The sequence below is a fragment of the Venturia canescens genome, chromosome 2 (genome assembly GCF_019457755.1).
Source record: "Venturia canescens isolate UGA chromosome 2, ASM1945775v1, whole genome shotgun sequence".
Taxonomy (NCBI): Eukaryota; Metazoa; Arthropoda; class Insecta; order Hymenoptera; family Ichneumonidae; genus Venturia; species Venturia canescens.
In genome coordinates this window covers 26,545,544-26,569,758 of record NC_057422.1, presented here as the reverse complement: position 1 = coordinate 26,569,758, position 24,215 = coordinate 26,545,544, and the positions used below count along the sequence as shown (strand labels likewise).

Sequence of the window (24,215 nt, the reverse complement as noted above, 5' to 3'; positions counted from 1 at the left end):
TTCCATCTATTTTACGTGCAGCATTAAAATTTATTATATCAATTCGAGGCCAAGTATTTTCTAATGAATTGAAAAAAGTTACCACTTGAGTTACATGCAGCACTAAAATTTATGATATCAATCGAAGGACAAGTAGTTTATGAGTAATCTAAGAAGCTTTTAAATCCAAAAAAATCACATGCAAGCTAGTCATTTCTTACTCTATGGTGGCAAAGACTTATAAGAAAATCGATTCTTTTCAGACTTTCAGGAGCTTCTGATATTATTCACAATATTCGACGTCGATTGGATCGATACAAATTATGTTTAAATATGAGTTAAAAGTACGTTCGCTGGATAAAGTGAGAAGTAAAAATTGCCGTCATTCCAATACCAACTGGGGAGTTATTTTTGGAAGCTTGAACATATTTAATGTGCAAAATGTTTTTTATTTATCGATGCACAATAACATCCCTTGTATAGTACAGGACAATTCGTTTCCACTCTTATTCAATTAGTGCAATTAAGGGAATATTACTTCAAGATAACTCTCTAAATTCGCTCTGCATGAATATTTGTGCTCGATCAGTTCTAGAGAAGCCCTGATTTTTATTTGAATAAACAATTTTAATGGAAAGTGATGGGCCGGACAAGTACTTTTAACTCATATTTAAACATAATTTGTATCAATCCAATCGACGTCGAATATTGTGAATAATATCAGAAGCTCCTGAAAGTCTGAAAAGAATCGATTTTCTTATAAGTCTTTGCCACCATAGAGTAAGAAATGACTAGCTTGCATGTGATTTTTTTGGATTTAAAAGCTTCTTAGATTACTCATAAACTACTTGTCCTTCGATTGATATCATAAATTTTAGTGCTGCATGTAACTCAAGTGGTAACTTTTTTCAATTCATTAGAAAATACTTGGCCTCGAATTGATATAATAAATTTTAATGCTGCACGTAAAATAGATGGAATTTTTTTCAATTGATTTAGCTGTTCGAATCAAATAAGAAGAATGAGGCATCGGTTTCCAAAATGATTTCAAGCGCGATTTTTCGGTTTTTTATTTTTTACTTGTTATTTGATTCTTTTGACACTTTAAAAAATAGATACAGATTAGTTTTTTTTACAGATAATGTTTTTTTCAAGATTTGTGCAAATTTTTTCGAATTGTTCTGTATTTTTTTTTATAAAATCATTTTTTTGACAATTTAAACAGAAAATATTTTTAAAGTTTTTTTTATGGATGGAATTATCAGCAAACGAGGGACCATCAATGTACTTGTCCCAACCTTTTTTTTCCTAGTTTGCACAATATTCAACTAACCCATGTACTTGTGAAACGAAGTTTTCAGTTAAGCCAATATGGCCGTCAAGTGGCACAACGCCCCCCCCCCCCCTCCCAATCTGTTTCGATGCTAACAACGTAGACAACGTGTGTGGAACACCAAAGGGGGTCCAGGGGGCGGAGCCCCCGGCGGGGGTAGGGGCAGAGCCCCCCGGGGGGCGGAGCCCCCTAAGAAATCGTTATAAATTTTTGAAAATTAATGAGAGGGCCACAGAAATCATAATGGTGCGCAAATTCTGATTCTTATTCCCCCCCCGCCCCTTAGTCTTGGTTAGATTATCATCGTGCTTAACTAAGTTTAAGACAAATGTGATGGTTGCGTGGTTGAAATTAGGATTTACAAATATAATAATCACTAACTCTCAACCCCCGTTTTACCCCCTTAAATTTTTTGATCTTGTTCAGTTTTGATTTTCATTCAACTGGAGACAAGTCTCATTTTCGATAAAAAAAAACGGATCTACATATAGGGAGCATACACATAATAATGATGCTTCAACTTTCAACCCCCGTTTCACCCCCTTAAAGTCAAAATTTCGATTTTTTTTAGTCTTGAAAAACAACTTATTTTGGGCTAAATATGAAGAGTGCATGGTCAAAACTTGGCGCCTCGGAAATCGTACTCTTGCCGTCGTCTTTGCCTTGAAACGATCGCGTCCAAACATCCTTGCGCCCAATCGTCCTCACGCTCAAATGGTCGCGTCAAAACTACCTCGCGCCAAAACGTCCCGGCGCCAAAACGTCCCCGCGCCCAAACGTCCCCGCGCCAAAACGTCCCGGCGCCAAAACGTCCCCGCGCCAAAACGTCCTCGCGCCAAAACGTCCCCGCGCCCAAACGGTGGCGCCAAAACGTCCTCGCGCCCAAACGTTCCAGCGCCCAAACGGCTCGCGCCAAACCGGCCGCGCCAAAACGGTCGCGCCAAAACGTAACGCACCCTGGCAACGGAGCGTCCTTGAGTGCGACCTATGTGCGTTGCCTCGTGTCGCCGCTGGCCGGAAGCCCTCGGAATCCGCCCGATCAGCATCGCCTGATCGCGAGTTCGAGGGACCTATCCATGGGAACGACTAAAGTGCTGAGATGCTGAAAACCCCGTCACGACGATCGCTTTCGAGCTCTCGTCGCCGTGGCGAGGATTTTTGTACATCAGTTCCGTTTGATCGCTTTAGACACTCGGTCGTCTCTCGGGATAACTCCGTAGGTTAGCAACTCGCGGCGGTTTAGTAAATCCTGAAAGATCGGTGAAACTGCATAGAGACCGTAAGCCTAACCTTCGATAACAAACGCGAAGTGAGCAACACACTGTTCCTTGCCTCACGGACGTTCTTTTGCCGAGTCTTGCAGACTTTTGCGTGCACCCTTTTGTTAAGTTTATTTCTCAATTTGTTATTCTTCATAAAACCAAGTTATTGTGTGCGGAGCGGAACGGGAGAATTGTTCCCGTTCGTGTGATGTAAACCTTTTTGTATCTTTCCTTTTCGCATACTTTTCACATCTATTTCTGTTCTCGTCAAACCTTCTGTTTCCATGTCAATAAATCTGATTTCCCGGTTAATAATTATTTGAGCGACCCAATCTCCTGCTTCGGGGCCCGTACGGGACCATATAGGCACCCTTTCGTTATCTCTTAAATTATTTCGATTACTTAATCACTTCAATATTGCAATATTTCGGTTATTCCCATAATTATCCAATTATTTTAATTTCATTTAGACCAAACAAAATATCGACTAAATATTTCACATTTCAAAAATCCTACACTTTGTGTAGGTTGGTGGCAGCGAAAACTAAGTAAATTTCCCAATTACGTTCGTCCCTTCTGGACGTAACACTACGTATGAACGATACGGCTGAGCATCTCTATTTTTTTTATATTTTATTCCTAATATCAATATCTATCATGATGCATTTTTTTATCAAATACTATAGAAAATTGTGACTGCTATTAATTAGAATGTCTCTCAAACTCATGATTTGCTTATACCTTGCATGTTAAATTTCCCAACTTCAACAACGAATATCTCCACTTTGGTACGGGCATGGTCTTCAAAATTTTGCAAGTACATTAAGGAAGCTATAAATAGTGTCATCTAAATTTTAAGAAAATCTATAGAAAATCGATTTACTCGTGAACGTCCTTAAGATGATGGTTCCCAAAAACTTTACGTTCAAGTCATATAATACTAGTTCCATTTCCTTTAGTATACCATCTAGATTATAAAAAAACGTGGTTTAGTACGTGATCTTCCAGATCATGAGGCCTTTCATTGTTATCAGGTTAAATGAATTAAAAATTTCCATAAAATGACCATTTTCAAATTGATGCTACAGGCTTCTTTCTAGCTTAATTGACTTCTAATACGGCTCATTTTTTTCGTTTTTTATACCTTTCAAGCGAGTCATGCCGAAAATTTAGATTACGTGAAGAAGCCTAGAGAGATATCGTTTCAAAGTTGGTCTTTTTCGAAATTTTACGAAAAATCGCTAACTTTGACCGTGCACCACGGATTTCTATCAACTCCAATGTTCTCAAAAATGTAGGTGAGAGTAGTTCTTTATATTTAGAAAGACCCGCTTCGAGGAATTTCTTAGCCCGAACTTCCATCACTTTTTACAGCCTGCCGAAGATCACACAACTGCGAGTGCTTTGACATTGAAAAATGAATGATGCAGTGTTTCTAATTTTTTTTTAAGACTGTTTTACGAAGTTTTAAGTACAGTTGTATAGAATCGAACATATATTTACCATATAAACAGCAGTACATTTTTTGAAAAATGGAATCATAATCATGTTCGTAATCCGATGTACTTGGCAACTTTTGTATATATTTGAAAACGTTTTCTTTCTTGAATGAAAAGTCTTACAATCATTGATTTCCATAATTTTACAGGTGACTGCTTAAAAAACATAAATGTACTTGTCTCTAGTTTTTTACATCATTCATGCTTGTGATGTCAGGTTTAAAACATTCTTCAAGTAAAATTCTTCATTCTTCAAGTAACAAACTTCAAGTTACATGGCTTCCCTCACGCACACCCAAACTGTGATAAAAACCTATTTCTCGTGAATTAATCTGACTTAATAATTATAATTAATTATACTACAAATAGAATTTTTTATACCTATTCTGAAAAATACATTAAGAACTTCAGACTCTATATCATGTTGTGGAGCGTTATTCAGACATCACTAGGGTGTGCGGAAAAAAAACGATATTTTTTTTTTACTTTGCATTCAGCCGAAAAAGGTGATTCAAGGTGAAAAAAAAAGAATCTCAGAAGGAAAGCTCACCAAAAAATTTTTTCGAACGGCGCTTCGCGTTTGAAGATTTTCCATAAGAATAACCCAAGAAATTATTGAGACCTCCGATCATTGCATCATAACTCTTCACAAAAAAATCGTACAAAAACGATAATTATATATTTTTATAGAAAATCGATTCCCCCACAAAAAAAGTCCTTATGAACATTCAGCTCGGAGCAACCATTCTCGTGCTATCACCCTTCGAAGTTGGATCGATAGAAAAAAAAATGTTCATAAAACTGTCGAAATCAAATTTTTCGTTTCACAAACAAACTTCTCGGAACTTTTTCGTAGAAAATTACTTGCTGTTTGAGAATGCGTCTCGTCGTCAGGCGAGTCGCTCTTCTTGGACTGGCCACTCGCGGCAGCACCTACTGGACGCTCTCAGGCACGCTAAGGGGCTCACGAGCACGGCTCGCCGCCTCACGTGCGTCGTACCGGACAATGGTTGGGAGCGGCCATTATCGTCCAGTTCGCGTTGCTAAACACATCGCTCTGTACTGTTCTTTCAACATTCACACTCATTGTCGTTGCACTCATCTTGTTTCACTCATGTGAGTGAGTGAAACAAGTAATTAAACTCACGGGAACTCATCTAGCGATTGATCCACGCGGGGACAATTTTCATAAGCTTTAAAAAAGGTGCATCATCATTTGGGAAACACTCATCTCACCTCGTGGCAGCGCCGACGCCACGTGTCTTTCTTTCTCATCGGGCCACTCGAGCCATTCACGAGTGCATTAATATAATCTCTCGTGAAACAAAGGTGCTCATAGATTCATATATTCGCTCATCATACAAATTCATAATCGCTGAACATTTTGCACTCATCTTCATTATTATTTGGTGCTGTGAATAAAATACGTGTTATAGTATTAGTGAAGAAACTCATGTGTGTTGCCTCAATTGATTTCGCCTACCCGTGTCGCTATCCCCTTCCACCCGGCAAAATCTTTCCTACGTTATTTCTCAAACACTTGCTCTTTTAGAAAATCGTTATTATTATTCGAATTTTATAATTTGAATAAAATTACTTATTTTTTATGATTTTCATTAAATTATTGTAAACATGTTTCGTGCTGAACTTTTTGTGTGAAACTTTTTTCGAATTGTTCTATTAAAATTATTTATAGTTGGTTTTATAATTTTTTTAATGGAATTTTTTTTTACACTTTTCATGATATGATCAGGAAACAAGGGACCATCAATGTACTTATCCCAACCTTTTTTTCCCTAGGGGAACTACTTTTGGGATATTGTTTACCATACAAAGAAATGAAGAGATATTAATGCACCTTTTAATATTTCATATAAGCTCAATTCAAACTGTATTATACACGATTGAAAAATGATTAAGTTTCACATGATGAAAAAAAGGATTAAACCAAGTCCAAAAATGAAATTCATAAAAATTGAAAGCTGGTTCAACACAATTGAAAAAAGTTTTTTTTAATGATCTGAAAAAAGAACTACTCTCACCTACATTTTTGTGAACATTGGAGTTGATAGAAATCCGTGGTGCACGGTCAAAGTTAGCGATTTTTCGTAAAATTTCGAAAAAGACCAACTTTGAAATGATATCTCTCTAGGCTTCTTCACGCAATCCAAATTTTCGGCATGACTCGCTTGGAAAGAATAAAGAACGAAAAAAATGAGCCGTATTAGAAGTCAATTAAGCTAGAAAGAAGCCTGTAGCATCAATTTGAAAATGGTCATTTTATGGAAATTTTTAATTCATTTAACCTGATAACAATGAAAGGCCTCATGATCTGGAAGACTGAACCACGTTTTTTTATAATCTAGATGGTATACTAAAGGAAATGAAACTAGTATTATTTGACTTGAACGTAAAGTTTTTGGAAACCATCCCCTTCAAAAAAGTTGGTGACTAACGTCCGAAGTTGGTCACCAACGAGGGGCGTTGTTGTCACTTTATTCGTACTGTGATTGGTCGCTGGGGCTTTCAAATTCGGAGTCTTGCTGTCAGTTTCACAGTTGTTTACTATCAATTTGGCAGTGGTGTATACGCGAGTGGTTATAAGCTTTCCTTGGGCGCAGCAGCGCTAATAAACCCTTATACGCGCGCTTCAGCGGGTCATCTTAAAAAGAGGCAAAAAATGGTCACTTTTTGATATTTATAAGGCTCGTTCTCGTGACCTTGACCACTTAGAGAGATGAAATTTGGTATTTGGGGATAGTTTTGAAGGTACTTTAAAGTACCCAAGTTTGAGCAAAATCGAAAGACCCGTCCCGAGAAATTGGGGGAAATCCAATGGATCTACACATTTATAAAAAAAAAAATGGTAATAAATCTTAAAATTTTCGGAAGTTAGAGCGTCGACACCCTTTTTATGAAAATTTCAAAACGTTGTAGAATTCGTATTTTTTTTACAAATTCTGACAAAATTATCAGAGAATGAAGAGCGTATATAGATTGACATCTGTGCAAAACGGTAGCCCTGTATCTCAAATCGTTTTCGAGTTATAAGCGTTTGAATTTTGCAGTGCCACACACACACACACACACACACACACACACACACACACACACACACGCACACGCACACGCACACGCACACGCACACGCACACGCACACGCACACGCACACGCACACGCACACGCACACGCACACGCACACGCACACGCACACGCACACGCACACGCACACGCACACGCACACGCACACGCACACGCACACGCACACGCACACGCACACGCACACGCACACGCACACGCACACGCACACGCACACGCACACGCACACGCACACGCACACGCACACGCACACGCACACGCACGCACGCACACACACACACACACACGCACACGCACGCACACACACACACACACACACGCACACGCGCGCACACGCGCACACACACCCGGTCATTTTTTCTATATATGATTTTTCGATGTTTTGCGACATGTTGAGCACATTGACATTGAAAACTGGAAAAAAAATATTCATCATCACATAGCTTCCTCTGTGAGGAAGCAAATAGTCGATTTTTTTGCCTACCTTAATGGCCAGTCTCATTGGATGCGCCATCTTGAATTTCCAAATTTTTAGTGCAATTGTAATCAGCGACCCTAAAAACCCCCGAGTTCCAACTTTCGCTTTTATCAAACGATTTATGCATTTATGTTTCGCCTTATTTAATTTCCAAATTTTGAGCCCTGATTTGTAATCGGCAATCCCGACAACCTATATGAAGTTTTGAGCTGATCACATCTAAGGAAAAATGTATGCTTCAAAGTGTTAAGTCATTGGCACCACCTCATGATGATTACTTTTTCATAAAATATTTAGGGGGAAACCACATTAGAAGGCTGTTTAAAACTGATTTTTCGTGATTCTTTTTGGGTGGGAAGAACTAATTAGAATTTAATCAAATTTTGACATCATTTCATTTATATTTCGAATTGTTGTTATGATTTTTTTTACATAATTTAATCTAAAAATAACAACGTTACACTGTGATGTCCGCTGAAGCTTGTGATTTCGTTTTCCAAATGCGTACATTGTAGCCATTCCGATTTTCATCTGAAATCAATAAGATTTTGATTTTACATTAATAACTTATTTTCTAAGAATATGAACCTTAATGTAGGTGAAAATAATAAGAATTAATATTTTTGCAGGCGTTGGAACAATTTACTTCTATTTCCACGATTTTTTTCTCGAATTATGCGAAGAAAAATACCCTCAAAATCATGATATCATTTTACAAGTTGGTTCATATAATTCGTAATTTTAGAAAGAATCATACCGTCCATTTGCATAATGATCGGATCTATACTTTTTGAGTTACATTGTACGCAATTGTGAAAAAAGTTATTTCGAGATAAACGCGTTTGAAAAATAAATTCTCGGAAACTAGTAGAAATTCCAGGAAGTTAACAATAATATAAAATGCTTACCTATTAATCTGCGATTCCAGCACCATATAGCAATCCTTCTTCTTCCTCACAGGCTTCGTTTTGCGCTGGACTATCTGAGGTAATGCTCCACCCTATCTGCGCTCGAGCCTATGCCCGAAGTGCTCTCGGTTCTATGCTCATAAAATCTAAACGAACGCGAATTTTGCTTTGAAATTTTGACAGCGTATTCTTGAATAGTTAAGCTAACGATTTATGCAATAAAACAAAAACGAATTTTTTGAAACTCATAATGTAGTTTCTTCCCTTAATATCATCACTTGCGACTTTGAGAAAATAAAAAAATTGATTTCTATTTATATTTCAATTTCAGCTGAACGAAGGACCACGAAAATGTCCGAGATATTGGCCCGATGACGAAACAAATTACGATCACATAAGAGTGCGATATATCCAGAGCGAAAGTTGTCCTTATTACACAAGACGGGAGCTTTGTGTGGCAAATACAAAGACGGACGAGACAGTATTTGTAACGCAATATCAATATCATGGATGGCCAACAGTCGAGGGTGAAGTTCCAGAGGTCACGCGAGGCGTCATAGAGCTGGTCGATCAAACGCTCAGTCATGACGTCGAATCCAGTGGCCCTTTGGTCATTCACTGTAGTTTCGGTTCAGACAGGAGTTCAATGTTTGTAGCTCTGAGCATATTGGTCCAACAGTTACGCACGGAAAAACGCGTTGACATATTCACGACAACGAAAAAATTACGATCGCAAAGACATGGAATGATCAGCACTTTTGTAAGTTTTTCATTATAACGGTATAGTTGGGGAGCTCACGACTAAAATTTTTGCCCCACAGCAATACGGCTAAAACAGCATCGAATTAGTAGATGTCATTACTCTAACCCTGGAAATTACAAGATCAGAAATTTCTTGCGTAGCGCTTATCCTGACCGAATTTAAAAAAATTTCTAACAAAATTAGCCGACCTGTCTCATAGCAATATATGAGGGATTCTCTGTCAAACCGGCCACTTTTTTTTCGACCATCTCAGATCTACCTCATAATTAGTTATATCAAAGTAAAAAATTATATTAAAGTAAAATTATATCAAAGTTATATCAAACTAAAAAGTACTCTATGTGAATTTTTTCAGATTTTTAAATTAATCATTTTAGAAAATATCGTTTTTTTTTTAAATTAATATATTTTGGAAACTTGAAGTAACTGAAAAAAATGATTCCACATAAAAGTTGTAGTTTCGTGTTAGCTTTCGAGCGAATGACTCGAAATATTTTTTACGCTCTGGTAATGATCACTTTTTACGAAAAAAGGAGAAAATTATTTTTTTATTCAGAAACAGCCATTTCTTTTGGCTGAAAAAATTTCAGAGTTTTCCAATATGTCTGATAATATCGCAAAAAAATCACCAGAGTGACACAGATCAAGGTTCTAGGGTAAAAAAAATGAAATCACAAAAATTAATTTTTTTTTATTCAAACATAGTCAGTCTTTTTTGACTGAAAAAATTACAGAGTCTTTCAGTATGTTTGACGATCTCGCAAAAAAATTGGCCGAGTGGTATGGATCGAGGTACCGGCATGAAAAAATTAATTTGTGTAATGTCATTTTTTTTACCCTAGAACCTCGATCCGTGCCACTCTGGCGATTTTTTTGCGATATCATCAAACGTATTGGAAAACTCTGTAATTTTTTCAGCCAGAAAGAAATGGCTGTTTCTGGATTAAAAAATAAATCTTCCCTTTTTTCGTAAAAAGTCATCGTTACCAGAAGGTAAAAAATATTTTGAGTCGTCCGCTCAAATACTAACATGAATCTACAACTTTTATGTGGAATCATTTTTTTTCAGTTACTTCAAGTTTCCGAGATATATTCATTTGAAAAAAACGATGTTTTCGGAAATTATGAATTTAAAAATCTGAAAAAATTCACATAGAATGCTTTTTCGTAGTACTTTGATATAATCAGTTATGGGGTAGTTCTGAGATGGTCAAAAAAAAATGGCCGGTTTGACAGAGAATCCCTCATATCTGATATTCAGAATAGTGTTCAATGATTGCTCTAAAATACTGAAAACACATTTTTCAAACACCACTAGCGTAGCATCTACCCGGAAGCCCACGCAAAAAAATTGAAAATGAGACAAAAAACACGGCTCTTAGCGGTACGTTTAAAAATCTCTGTACCTAGTAAATTTGGATTAATTAATGCAAAATAATTAATTTTCCGATGAAATTTAAGCACTTTCAATTTTGATATAGTTTTGAAATTGTTGAGGTATTTTACTGATCGGTAATACAGTAATATGTCTGAAAACCATTGGATGTGATGGAATTTTGTTCATCCAGATGTAGAAAAAATTAGCAAATTGGGGGTAGCACTTTGCTAATCAGCAACTTTTAGATATATCGAAAGCATTCGAAATGTTATTCAGCAGGATTGAAGTTTGTGTTCCAAGTCAATAAATAAGTTACCACCCTTAACAAATTTTTCAATAGGAAACTCTGATAAAGTTAAACGATAGAATATATAAAGGTTTTCAATCCTTATTTTTTTTACTTTTTTCAATACTTATTTGATTTTTAGATGTTATTCACAGATGAATCTATTTATAAATTTGTATTCGATATCATTCGAACCTTATTATTTATGTTAATTATGATCGCGATATATGAAATATTGAAATATCACCAGGTTATATAACACCGAAAAAAGTCGATTTTTTTGATAGACCCTGATATACACTACCGGAAAAAAGTATGGGATCATTTAACAGAAATTTAAGCCACATCAAATATTTGATAGTTCCCCGAAAAATGCTCTGTTACACAGGTAGAAGCTCGCGCCACATTCACCTCAACACGAAAATTTTTCATTGGAAAAATGTGATAAGAATGAATTTTTTCAGTCTTTTACTAGCTAAAATATGATGACGTCCTGGAGTACGTACTATAATTTAGCCTCTATAGAATGGTACCCGTTTAATTGTGTTTAACTTACTTTTGAGCGGGAGAGTAGTTATGATAGTAAGTTAAAGATCATCTAATCTAACGATTATGTACGGTTTTGACCGTGTTGCTTTAAGACATTGTTTTGGTCGTGAGCTCTCATACTAGAATAATGTTAAGTATTAAACTGTCGGAGACTCCCGTAAGCGGGAAAAGTCAAAGTGAATCGTATCCAAAATAACAAATCATTTGAGATATAACACGCAATTTTTTCATTGTCTTCCAATTTCATGTAACAGAAGGTTACATGACAGGCAACAAAACAGGCATTTGCATTGTTTTAAAAATGACTACATTGAAATTTCTGTTGCGCTTCGTCATTGTTTGGGTTTTCTCATTTCCAAAGTTTAATAGTTTTTATTCATAACGGTTGAATGATAAATGATTTTATAAAAATTTGATGATTCATCTTGACGATTTCGATCTAATCAATAACACAGGCACAATACGAGTTTCTTCATCGAGCGGTCATCAACTACGCGGATCTCCACAACATTGCCGAAGATGAACCAATCTCTTAATGAACGGAGGCTGAGAGTTTAGACACTGCAGAGCAACAGTATTGTTTGGCAAATTAAAATCGCCATTGGTTCAACTGGAAAGGAATTTATTAATCACTTGAGTGATGAGAAGATGTGCAAGCTCGTTTCACCGAGTATGATATTTTTTATTTTCATTCCGCTTTTTCTCGGAAGAAAAACTCATGATGCATGTTTACGTTGTACAGAATCCGATAAAAATCACGATATTGTCGTTAATATCATGATGATCTTGGGATGCTTAAAAAAAATGAAAGGAAAGCAGCCAAGAATTGGAGTTTCGAATTAGGTGAAAATGGAATCAAGGTATTCTAACAATTGCGAGTGTGGAGGGTTACTAACTGAAAAGTGGACATATGCTTTTCTGGATATATCAAGTGTGTAATGTTCAAGAAAAACGTGTATCTAGTTTTCAGTTACCTACAACCCCTCCACCTTCCCCCGACAACCAAACTTTTTAGTGAAATTGACAACCACATTTTCACCTGTATTCCCTCTCCAAATTTCGTGTACGCATTGATCGTTGTCGGGAAAGTGTGACATACGTACAATTCTATATTGTACGTTTGATAAACTAGGATATGATACTAATGACCAAACGACAAGTGGATCTGTAGTTCGTGGAAGTTATTTCAATTTCTTCTCTCGTTCTATTTATATGATGCCGCTCACTTCTTTACAATTCGAATGATTTATTATTTACCCATACAGTTTGTTTTGACGCTTCCGTCATTAATTCTCAAACTTTTCCATCTTCTTTGTCGATGAATGCAATCAGGAGAAGTGCTGAAAATTGTTTCGAACATTCGAAGTTTTTTTTTTTGAACAACAAGAATATGATTAATAGCACCACAGCTCGTTCAATTCATTCGAGAAAAAAGGGCCGAATCACAAAATTAATGACAAATTGATAAAATCGTGTTACGCGCGCATCGACCCAAGTATATGTAGATTTTTCACATTTGAAAAGATAAAAGAAAAAGAAGATGAAGAGATCAGTAAAACATTGTTACAAACCTGTCGTAGCCAAACGGCAAAACGAAGAATGAGAGAAACAAGGTAAATGTATTTTATATGAATGTGAAGATTGTAAGATTAAGTTACATGTGTAAATTTATTTACACATAAAATTAGCACATAAGCTTGGCATTATTCCTACCATTTCCACTATTACGAATCGACACGTCGTAAATAATTGACTAATGTTACAAATGACAGTATAACCGACCTAACAATTTTTTTTTTGTTTTTTCATTTTGTTTGACGTTTCAAAACTTGTATATTTTTAAAACGTTGAAATTAGTCTTATTCGAATACCAGTTAATGATCACGTTCATTATTTAAATTTAAATACTCTCATCGAATGTGTAAATATATACATACTAAGATATATGTATATATATATAGATATATAAATGTATAACGTGCATTGTCGAAACGTTGTATATTAAATTGACATGATCCACATGTAAAGAACAAAATGTAAACGCAGTTGAGGCTGAGCAATTTTTTGTCATGCATATACACATAATTTTGTTCTTCTACAATATGGAAAGACTGACTATATATTTCTTATTTAATTAAAAAGATTGTTCGTCTCGACTGAAATCAATGGATGGCTTTTTTCGACGTCTTTTTTTGTATTTCAATCGTATTGATAAACCAAGATATACAAGCTGTGAATCGCATTTCGTAGAACAAGTCAAACATTTTTTATATTTCGTATATTAGAAATACCGCGCAAACCCTTGACAATTAACGAATGCATGGTGCATATATTTTAGGATGTCCCAAAGAAGAGCGATTTTTTTTCATATACCACCTCTTCAAAGCTCATATATATGATTGAAAGAAGAAACCTGGTCAAAAATATGTCCTATAGCTCAATTTTAAAAGGTAGCGCAAATCATTTTTGTTTTTTTTTTCGCTATTTTATATATAAAAAAAATAGGGTCTTCGTCGAAAATTGCTTCTTTAAATCATTGTATGATTATTTTACAATACCTTGGGAATAAAGATTTTCTTTTTCGAAAAACGGTCCCAACATTTTTGGCAACGTGTTATATTGATAAAAAATGATATTATGATTAATTTCAAGAAGACAGAAGGTGAAAAAACAAAAAGAAAACACAACTTTGTTTTTATAAGAGAAATTTTAATTTTTCGGTTATTGTAATCATTCTTTCTTTCTGTATTCATTATTCCAAACCCATACAATCCTTTATCTTTAATACCTAGAAGTGGTTGGGTGAGTCCGGAACATATTTTCATGTGTGTGCGAAATCGTGAGTGGGTTTGGAACATTTTCGATGTGGGATCGGTATGGTTAGGTTGGTCCAAATCATCTTCCTAATTTCGTCTTTTGATTTTCTTACCCACCTTCGTGATTTTTTTCAAATCCTAAGACAACATTTTTAGCTTCCTCCTCTCTAAAATTGATCGTGATATTATTTGTTATTTACAGCAATGCTTTAAAAAAAAAAATTGGAACCATTTTTCACAAAAGGACCACTTGTAAATGTTTACCTAAAAAAAATGTACATGTCGAAAGATGTTCCGGACCTACCCAACCACTTCTATATGTTAAAGATAATGAGTTGTATGAGTTTGGAACAATTGTGTTTTCTCCCTACTTGAAATTGATCATAATATAATTTTTTATCAATATCACACATCATCAAAAATTTTGGGACCGTTTTTTGCAAAAGGTCCACTTGTAAATATTTTCCAATATAAATGTACATCTTTTTCAAATCTTATTAACCGGTGGACTGGTATTATATCGTATGTGTACGTTTTTCAAAGCACCACACTCTTATCGAAATAAAATAAAAGTTGCTACTTCTTGAGACCTGAAAAAAAAGGGTTGGGAGTAAAATTTTCAAATTTTCCACTTGCAAGTTTTTATGTTACTAGGGTATACTAGCGCGCGTATAGGTATTTATTTGCGCTGCTGCGCTCAAGAAAATCTTATAACTACTCGCGCATACAAAACTGTCAAATTGACAGTACACAATTGTCAAACCGATAGCAAGACTCCAAATTTGAAAGTCCCACCGACCGATCACAGTACGAATAAAACGACATCGATGCCCCCCCCCCCCCCCCGTTGGTGACCAACTTCGGGCGTTACTCACAAACTTTATAGAAAGGAATATGATAAAAATTTCAAGTTTTTTAAGAAATATATATGTCCAGTTTCTTGAAAAAAATAATATATGACGTTATTTGCAGCTGACATTTAGAATTTACATACTATTTTGTTGTTTGGACAAAATATTCCAATTTACGGTTGTTTACCAGTTTTTTTTTTAAATCGATCGAAAATTGATATAGTTTTTTGAATTTACACATTATACAATACCGATTAACTAACTAGTAGAGAGGACAGGGAATTGATTTTTTTCAATAAAAGAGTCCAGTATTCTAGAAACGTAAAGTTTCTATGAAACATAGCATAAAACCTTTCTATTGAGAAAACTACTCATTTAGCGAATTTTTAATTTTAGGATGAAATTTTATAAGTACACTTTGAATCTTATTTTTCACTCCTCTGAACGTGACGAATTTATTTTTCTCCGCCAAATGAGTCTAGTGTCATTAAAAACTTATAGTTTTCATGTCACGTAAGAAAATCTAGTGCCCTAACAAAATTGGAATTTCCATGTCATAGCATAAAAGTTTGCAAGTGAAAAATCTTAAAACTTCACCCCCAACCCTTATATTCACCCCTTTGCAGGTAGCGAATGTTGTTTTATTAATCTCTTCTTATAAAAAGGGTCTAGTACTCTAAAAAACGTATAGTTTTGTTGTTGAAAACTGTATAAACCCTTATATTTTACCCTTTTGGAGGTGACGAATGTATTTTTATTCCGAGAATTGAGTCAAGTGTCATAAAAAACTCGAAATTTTTATGTAATATAACATAAAAAGATACCAGTAAATAATTTGAAATTTTCACCTACAATCCTCATTTTCACTCTTTTGAGGGTGGCTAAGTAAAAACTAAGTTTGGAAATGGAATCAGCAACCTTAGAAATCCTCCGAAACGAATTTTCGCGTATTTTGATAACTCATTGGCTCGTACCAGTATTAGCACGAAAACTGAAAAGAAGCTTACCAGTCAACCTATTAAGAAAAAAATTTTATTCTACATTCACATACTTAAGTATAGACTCAAGATATTGTAAAATAACCACGCAATGATTTATTTTATGAATTTCCGATGAAGACCTTATTTTTTTTTATAAAATTAAAAAAACACAAAAATAACTTGCGCCACCTTTTAAAATTCAGCTGCAGATCCTTCTTTTGGCGAAGTTTTTTCTTGCATCATATATGAGCTTTTAAGAGGCGGTGAATACTAAAAAAATCGCCTTTTCGGAAGCTCTAATATGTTTATATAAAAAACGTACTCTACCAATCGCTGATGAGTTAACGTTCAGTTTCTCTCCCATCCGTATGAACATTTCGGAAACTTGACTTTCGCTTCAGACATTTTCTGAATGGAAGTTTTATGGAGCGGAAGATATACATTCCGAAACTTGTCGATCCATATTTTTCTACTAAATTTACTGATGTGCCGAAAAATAAAGCAGTTTTCAATTTTCATAAATGAATGAAAAATTGAAAAAAGAAATCGAGGGCTTACGCACGACGCGAAAAATAGTTTGCTCGTTTGCATCTCATTGACCGAAAAATTTATTGCTATGTCTTAATCGGAGAAGATTTTTCAATAATAGATCAAACGGAAAAAATACATGTCACTATGTGTAACTTGAAGCTCCTGGTTTCTTAACTGCCAAAAAATCGTATCGGAAATTTCAAACGTTCCCTCCTGTTTGGGTCTTTTTTAGGCTGATTTTGAAAAAAGTAATGTGAAAAACTTTCCAGCCACCCTTTGTTACATACAGATGTTGTGAAATTTAAGAAGCTTTGATATTTTTGTGAATGAATGTCGTTCGTTTTTTTCTAGTCAAGCTTAGCTCCGCTGTGTCCGATACGAACGATGAGCAATGATCTTTTCATAAATGAGGAAGACAGTGTGAGAGTGAGAGAGATAGTGACAATCATCCGATCAACATCAATTTACAACTTTTTTCTGCATTATCGCGTTCATTCCAAAACTATAAATGTTCCCCTCCCTCACCCTCGTTTAATTAAAAAAACTCGAATAAGCGAATCTTCGAATGTTTTTAAAACTTTTCATAGCTGGGAGCAGGCAATTCTTTTTACTTCAAAAAAATTATTCTTGATAAGAACTGATTTCTCTGGTATTGCATGACAAGCGAAAAGTCATTGATCTAAATTATCGATAACCTATTTGATCTAAAAATAATGAGCCCAAGAGAAGAAGAAAGCCCATTATTGCTATTCACAATCGTTTATCAACAAATGACATGGAAATAGTTGATGTGTAATAGTCGGTAATTCCTGTCTCGATTGCATTATATTTGCACTATTACTCCGAGACGAATATTGTTTGTCTATATAATTATGTATATTTATATATTGTTGAGAAATCGCAAATTCCCTCTTTTTTGTGTAAGCGATAAACGGACGATTAATATAGCAAGCTCGTTCATTTTATGTTTTGTTTTTTCTTCAGTCATATCATTTTGTGTCAGAAGAAACTGCTAAGAAACTGCTGTAGAGCTTTGTCAATGTATATTGTTGAACGTGAAATATCATTGATGCAAATGTGAGTGCACCCAATGCTCAAAAAAAGAAACTGATTTTATCGTAAATTCGATTAAAATGAAATATTATAGTTCTCAAAAAAATTGTATCGATTTTAATAGCAATTGGGTTGTTGATGTGTCTTTTTGAGCTTCGACAAATTTATCGAGTCATTGAAATCATTATTACTATTATGATACGTAAGTGAAATTTCGTGTTATAGTTTAATTTTGAAATTCTCATAAGTTTTCATATTTTATCCAAAAAGCAAATAGCAGTGCTATTCCTCAATGTCGACGACAGAAGTTTTCGAGTGATAGCATCATCGCAACACTCGCCCAAAGGGCGAGTATGACAGCTGTAAAATCGAAACAAGGAATTTACTGTCGGCTCGCACAAATGGTGAAAAAATTTGAACATAATTCTTTTTCTTTTCAAGGGAACGTATTTGAAATTCATACGAATTGGAAATAGATTATGGTAGTAGAGCTTTTACGAGGAATGCTTTGTATATGTAGATTTTCGGTGAAACAGTGACTCGGTGGATCTCATTGTAAGCGCGAATGAGGACGGCCCTAAACGTACAATAACCAGTATTTAAGCTTATGAATAATTTTGTTTTCTGCAAAACCCACGAGACAAATCTAGGGGGGAGGGGATAATATATATTGCCAGTTCGAGAATTTTCTGTACTGAAGCTTTTGTAATAATAAGCAAGAAAAGCTGAGAGGATCGGGCGAGGAAAAATAATGAATAATGGGCAAGTAAATATCGGTGTTTCATCAGATGCGAGTGCAAGATGGAATCTTCGCAAGAAAAAGAAATGTTGCGTCTTGAATTCTGGACATGTGTGATCGGTTTTTGCGAAACATTTTTTCTCATAGGCAAGATAGGAAGAATTGTCAACGCGAATATTTGTGATTTGGAGTGTATTTGAATGAGTGGGATATTGCCACTGTGGCGAAGTTGCCGCTTTGTTCGAATTTTACTACTAAATATACTAAATCTCATTTTATTTTTTACCGTACAGCAAAGCCGAAGACATGAAAAAACAAGAAGAATTATGTTTGAACGCCGAGCTGCATTTGAAAAATTCAATTAGCAGACCGCGTTTCAATCATTTTAAGCTCGTCAAACCTACCTCAACGTACTCAACGTGGCTCGTAGAGGTATTTCATAATCTTTCCACCGCGAACGAAACATACTCGTATTGAATATTACCAACGATTTTGAACGATGAAATAAAATGAGAAACAAATTCGAGCATAAAACAAGACATTCGGACTATATGCGGAGTATGTGATTGCGATTGAATTAATTCCTATCAGCTAAATTCGAATACGTTTTACGTACAAAGATCGTCATTGAGACTTTTTATTGTCTAAAACAAATCTGACCAGTGAAAAAACACGATTACACCGAGATTCGCTCGGAACAAAAGTGGACAATTTTTCGAATTATTTCTCGAGGCTGTTTTATACTCGAAAACAATTTCAGTCTCGAGAAAATATAGATTGTTCTACGACGATAAAACATCTCCGACAAAAGTTTTTTGTAAAGTAACGTTTTTTAACAAGACGAAAATGAATAATAAAGCATAAAACTTAAACGATTTGTTCTAGTGAAATTCCTAATGCATCGTACGTTAATTATCCGTCCCTGTTTTGATTCAAAACCAAAATCAACACGGTCAATTTCAAATAATCACAACATTTCTCCATCACTGCTTCTCAATTTTATATTTATCAAGGAACCAACAGGCTCGCTAGTTTTTATAATTGTTGCGAAAATAATATTTCACCGATAAATCGAACTACTTCTCCACACCAATTTCAAAAGATTCAAAAGAAAAAAAATGAGTTGACTCACAGAAACACATATTATGTAGAGACGCGGCAGCGTCTTGACGTGAAGTATTAAAAAGAAAAATTTAGGTAGAGTTAAAACGGGCCGTGTATCTTTACTCGAGATTGGTCGATTTCTCCTGATTTGGGAAGTTAAAGTGATCGCCATTTGCAGAAAATTGGTCGAATGAAAAAAATGATAGTCCCATATGAGTAAAGAAATTTAAAAATATTCAAAGCTGTGCATCGTAAAGACGGTCCAATAATTTTGATTGTACCCAGAGTCGTGGAAGCGATGCACGTGTATTGTCTATTTTTATAAATGTGGAGCTCTAGATTTACGGCTAATCGAAATTTTTGAATTTGTATTTTATCATGTAAACATACTATCGATAGCGATGGTTGAGCGGTTAATGTGAAGCATTTCACCAATCCCCCACGTTAAGCAGTTCCGATCAAACCAATACCAGGGTGGGTGACCATTTGAACCTGTAGAAACTTTTTAGTAGCAGACCAGCCATCTTTATCAGAGTGTGGAGACTCGATAATAGCGGGGGGGGGGGGGGGGGGGGGGGGGGGGAGTGAAGTTCGAATCCTGGGACGAGTTCATGAAAGAACGTTCTCGAACATTGTGGAACCTCTTGGACAATTGTGGAAATTTTCCAGAAAGAACTAGATCGTTCTTGGTGGAGTTTACGCTTTATTGGTGCCCACCCATTGCCACCACATCCCTCTCATTGTCAATGGAAGATCAAGAGCTATCCATCACCCTAAATAAGGGGGGGGTTAAAAGTGCTTGGTGGGTGTTGAGATAAAGTTGCACATACAAATCACTTCTTAAGTAGTAGGGCTATGCCAGTTCTAACCTCGAGATCTCAGGGGGGAGCGGTCACGGGGGGGGGGGGGGGGGCTTTGCGGGGCTGCATGGCATGTAGAAGACGACGGTTCTCGGACAGCGGGGGTGCGGCGGCACTTTGAAGAGACAAAAATTTGGAACAAAAGATTTTTTTGCCACTGATTTATGTTTCCGGTACATCAGAAAAGTAAAAAAGGCACGCCAAGTATTAAAAGGTCGCGACCATAGTTTTAAAAATGATTTTCTATTTTTGTATTGACAATAAAAAAATATGAAAAAATTATTAACTACGAAAAAATATGAGATCTATTGTAACATATACAGTGAATGAATTACGTTTCCTGTAAGAATTCAGAATTTTGGAAATTAAAAAAAAATGAGATCATTTTCTAACGTAGCCAAGTAAAGTGAATGAATTAAGGTTCCTGTGGAATTCATTCGTGTACACTTTTAGCCCTAATCACTCACTTCTACAGGAAAATTTTACAGCAATCGTCACAGAGCAACAAAGGTTTCTAGAATGATTCTGCAATTATTAAGAAATTATCATCTGCTTTTATGCTAGCTCAGGTTATAAACTTAAAACATTTTACACAATATGATACAAGAACCTTTTATAAAGAAAAGCGCAAATACGTGTACAAGTGCATGCGTTGTATCTATGCGATGTACTGCACAAATTCATTGTCAATATTACACACAAACTTGGCGTGCATGGTTTTCAGTATAAGTGCATGCGTTGTATCTATGCGATGTACTGCACAAATTCATTGTCAATATTACACACAAACTTGGCGTGCATGGTTTTCAGTCGAAAGCTCGGGAAGAGACAATTGTTCAAATTTACTATGAAAACAATAATTAATTAGTATTGTATGAACGATTGTGAAAAAACCGATCCCCCAATAAAATAAGAGAGGCCCTGTTATATAATGATTTGGAAAACAATATTGTAACGTAACCTCCTCCTGAGCGACCGAATCGACTCGAACCCGAACATAACCTCAAAAAAACATCGCGACGCGGCGCGATGTTTTGACCGAGCGCGTACAACGACCGGTGAGACGCGTCACTGCTGGCCGGCGGCGGCCGTACTGGAGGGCAATATAAAGGCCCGATACAAGCGGCGGAGCACGACACTAGCGGCGCCGCGTATTAAAAACTCGAACTATTATATTTTTTTTGTTTTGTTAATTAAAATTCAACGCGATTTCGTAAAATATTGTAACTAGGCTCAAATGAAGCGGAAAATTATAACAAATCGAAGAAAAATAAGGAAAAAATTATTTCTTTTAGAAAATTGGTGTCAATTCAAATAAAACAAGACGCGTGTTTATGACGCATGCGCGGATAGAGCGTTAATGGGCTATAGGACGCGTACGTGACTTTTAGTAATTGTAATTATTCGAATCATATTAAAACAACTAACAATGTTAAAAAATGAAGAAAATTAAATAATAACGGATCAAATCGAAGTTTTTGTTATTGAAAATCAGAACAAGCTGAAAATCATAAAAAGCGGTAGTCCGCGCATCGTATGTTAGCCCGCGCAACCAACGGGCGAGCGTGAATCATGGCAACAGACCAATCAGAGAAGGCGTTATGAAAAGATGCGCAGAACCGATCCGAAAATCGAAAATTCGGCGTTTGATAATTTTATGGTGGGGACACGGGTATAAGAAGCGCTGCGCGACTCATTCGGGAGGCAGTCCTTACTCAAAATTCTGACTCGGAACAAAAAGGCTGACCTCAAACATTCTTCCTGATTTTAGCAAGCAATCTAACCTATCCTAATTTTCCTGGATGCCTGGATTCTCGGAGCGATTCGGCGACGTCTCGATCCCATAATCCAGGGTCCACACCTAACCTCTAAATTTTCCAAGCTTTCCGTTGCACGGAGTTCTCGGAGCGATTTGGCGACGTCTCGATCCCATAACACGTGGACGGCAAGTTACCTTAACCTTCCAAATGCTCAGACTCTCGGAGGGATTCGGCGACGTTTCTATCCCATAGCCTGGGGTTTGTTCCTTAACTGAACCTATTTTTTTTTATTATTCTTTTGCCTGCTATAATCAGGAATGATTTTTCTTGTAAATTGATTTGTAAATTTGTAAATTCTCTTTTTAAATTCAAAGTTGAAACTAATCGAGTCCGAGTCAAACAAAACCGAGATTTCTGTAAAGTTTGTAAATCTTGTAAATTTCAAATAATTAGAAAGGCCGCGCTACGAATTTGAGGTTATATCGCGTCAAACCTAGAATGGTTTCTTTTATTGTATAAAATCGAAACACGATTGAATTATCGAAACTATTATTTTGAAAATAGGCGAAAAACGCGTAAATTAAAAATTGTTTGAAACGGCGAGTGAAACAAAATTTTTCACAATTGGCGAGCGCGATCGCGAACATTTCACGACCACAAATCAAAAAACGAATTTATCCTGTGAAATCAATCAAAATTGAATAAATCGGAATTGTTAAATTCTTCAAAATCTAAATTCCGCGTTCTCACGTTTCTTTCATACCTGCTCCTTTTAAAATTAAGGTAGCTCGAACCGACGCGTGGCGGCATTTAGGCCAGGTCGGCAAGAGCGTTACGTTACAATATAGATGGGTGAAATTTATGGATAAAATTGAACAATCAAACGAACCGATAAAGAAATGAAACGAATTAATCCCTTTATATGCCTTAATCTTGTACGGATAGATACGGCCATTCTTTCATGCGCATACGCATTCTAATTTATCCACGCGTCACTTTCACTCGTTTGTCCGTACACTCATTTTTTTTACCAAATGGGCAGATGATGGGGTGAATTACACAAGTACTGAAATGGATGAACAAAGGAGTAAGCTGTGTAAAAATTGATTTGAGAAAAGTAAACCCGTTGAATAGGAAGCATTTGGAGTAATTAATTTATCAGTCGAACTAGTCGAGAATGGATATTTTTCTTTAGGTACACAGCGCGGGATCTCACGTCGAACTACTTAATAAAATAGTTGGATGGAAAAGGGATGGCAAATTAAAAAACAATTACATTAGTGGATATTCAAGGTTTCTCCAAATATATGGTCGGATGAGGCATTTCTTCGCCGAGCTTCTGATTGAAAACCATGCACGCCAAGTTTGTGTGTAATATTGACAATGAATTTGTGCAGTACATCGCATAGATACAACGCATGCACTTGTACACGTATTTGCGTTTTTCTTTATAAAAGGTTCTTGTATCATACTGTGTAAAATGTTAGAAGTTTATAATCTGAGCTAGCATAAAAGCAGATGATAATTTCTTAATAATTGCAGAATCATTCTAGAAACCTTTGTTGCTCTGTGACGCTTGCTGGAAAATTTTCCTGTAGAAGTGAGGGATTAGGGCTAAAAGTGTACCCGAATGAATTCCACAAGAACCTTAATTCATTCACTGTACTTGGCTACGTTAGAAAATGATCTCATTTTTTTTTATTTCCAAAATTCAGAATTCCTACAGGAAACGTAATTCATTCACTGTATATGTTACAATAGATCTCATATTTTTTCACAGTTAAACATTTTTTAAAATTTATTTATTGACAATGCGAATATAGAACATCATTTAAAACGACGGTCACGACCTTTTAATACTTGGCGTGCCTTTTTTACTTTTTGAAGTTTTAATATTTTCTGATTTCACTGCTTTTTGAGAGACATGACAACTATATAGGAACCATATTTCATTCACTGTATTTGGCAACTTCAGAAAACGATCTCA

General features: G+C 35.7%; 1 protein-coding gene across 3 annotated transcripts in view; it reads left to right on the top strand.

Moving 5' to 3' along the window:
• The window catches only part of Ptp69D (Protein tyrosine phosphatase 69D), a 136,438-nt gene that overhangs the window by 53,920 nt on the left and 58,303 nt on the right, over positions 1 to 24,215 (top strand). For 2 of the 3 annotated variants that reach the window (XM_043410832.1, XM_043410831.1), the window contains exons 10-11: positions 8,890 to 9,318; positions 11,990 to 19,376. In XM_043410832.1, coding sequence (XP_043266767.1) covers positions 8,890 to 9,318; positions 11,990 to 12,070 — 510 coding nt within the window. In that variant the 3' untranslated portion in view covers positions 12,071 to 19,376. Of the gene's footprint in view, positions 1 to 8,889; positions 9,319 to 11,989; positions 19,377 to 24,215 lie in introns of those variants that run through there. The other variant, XR_006259829.1, reaches the window with a different exon arrangement.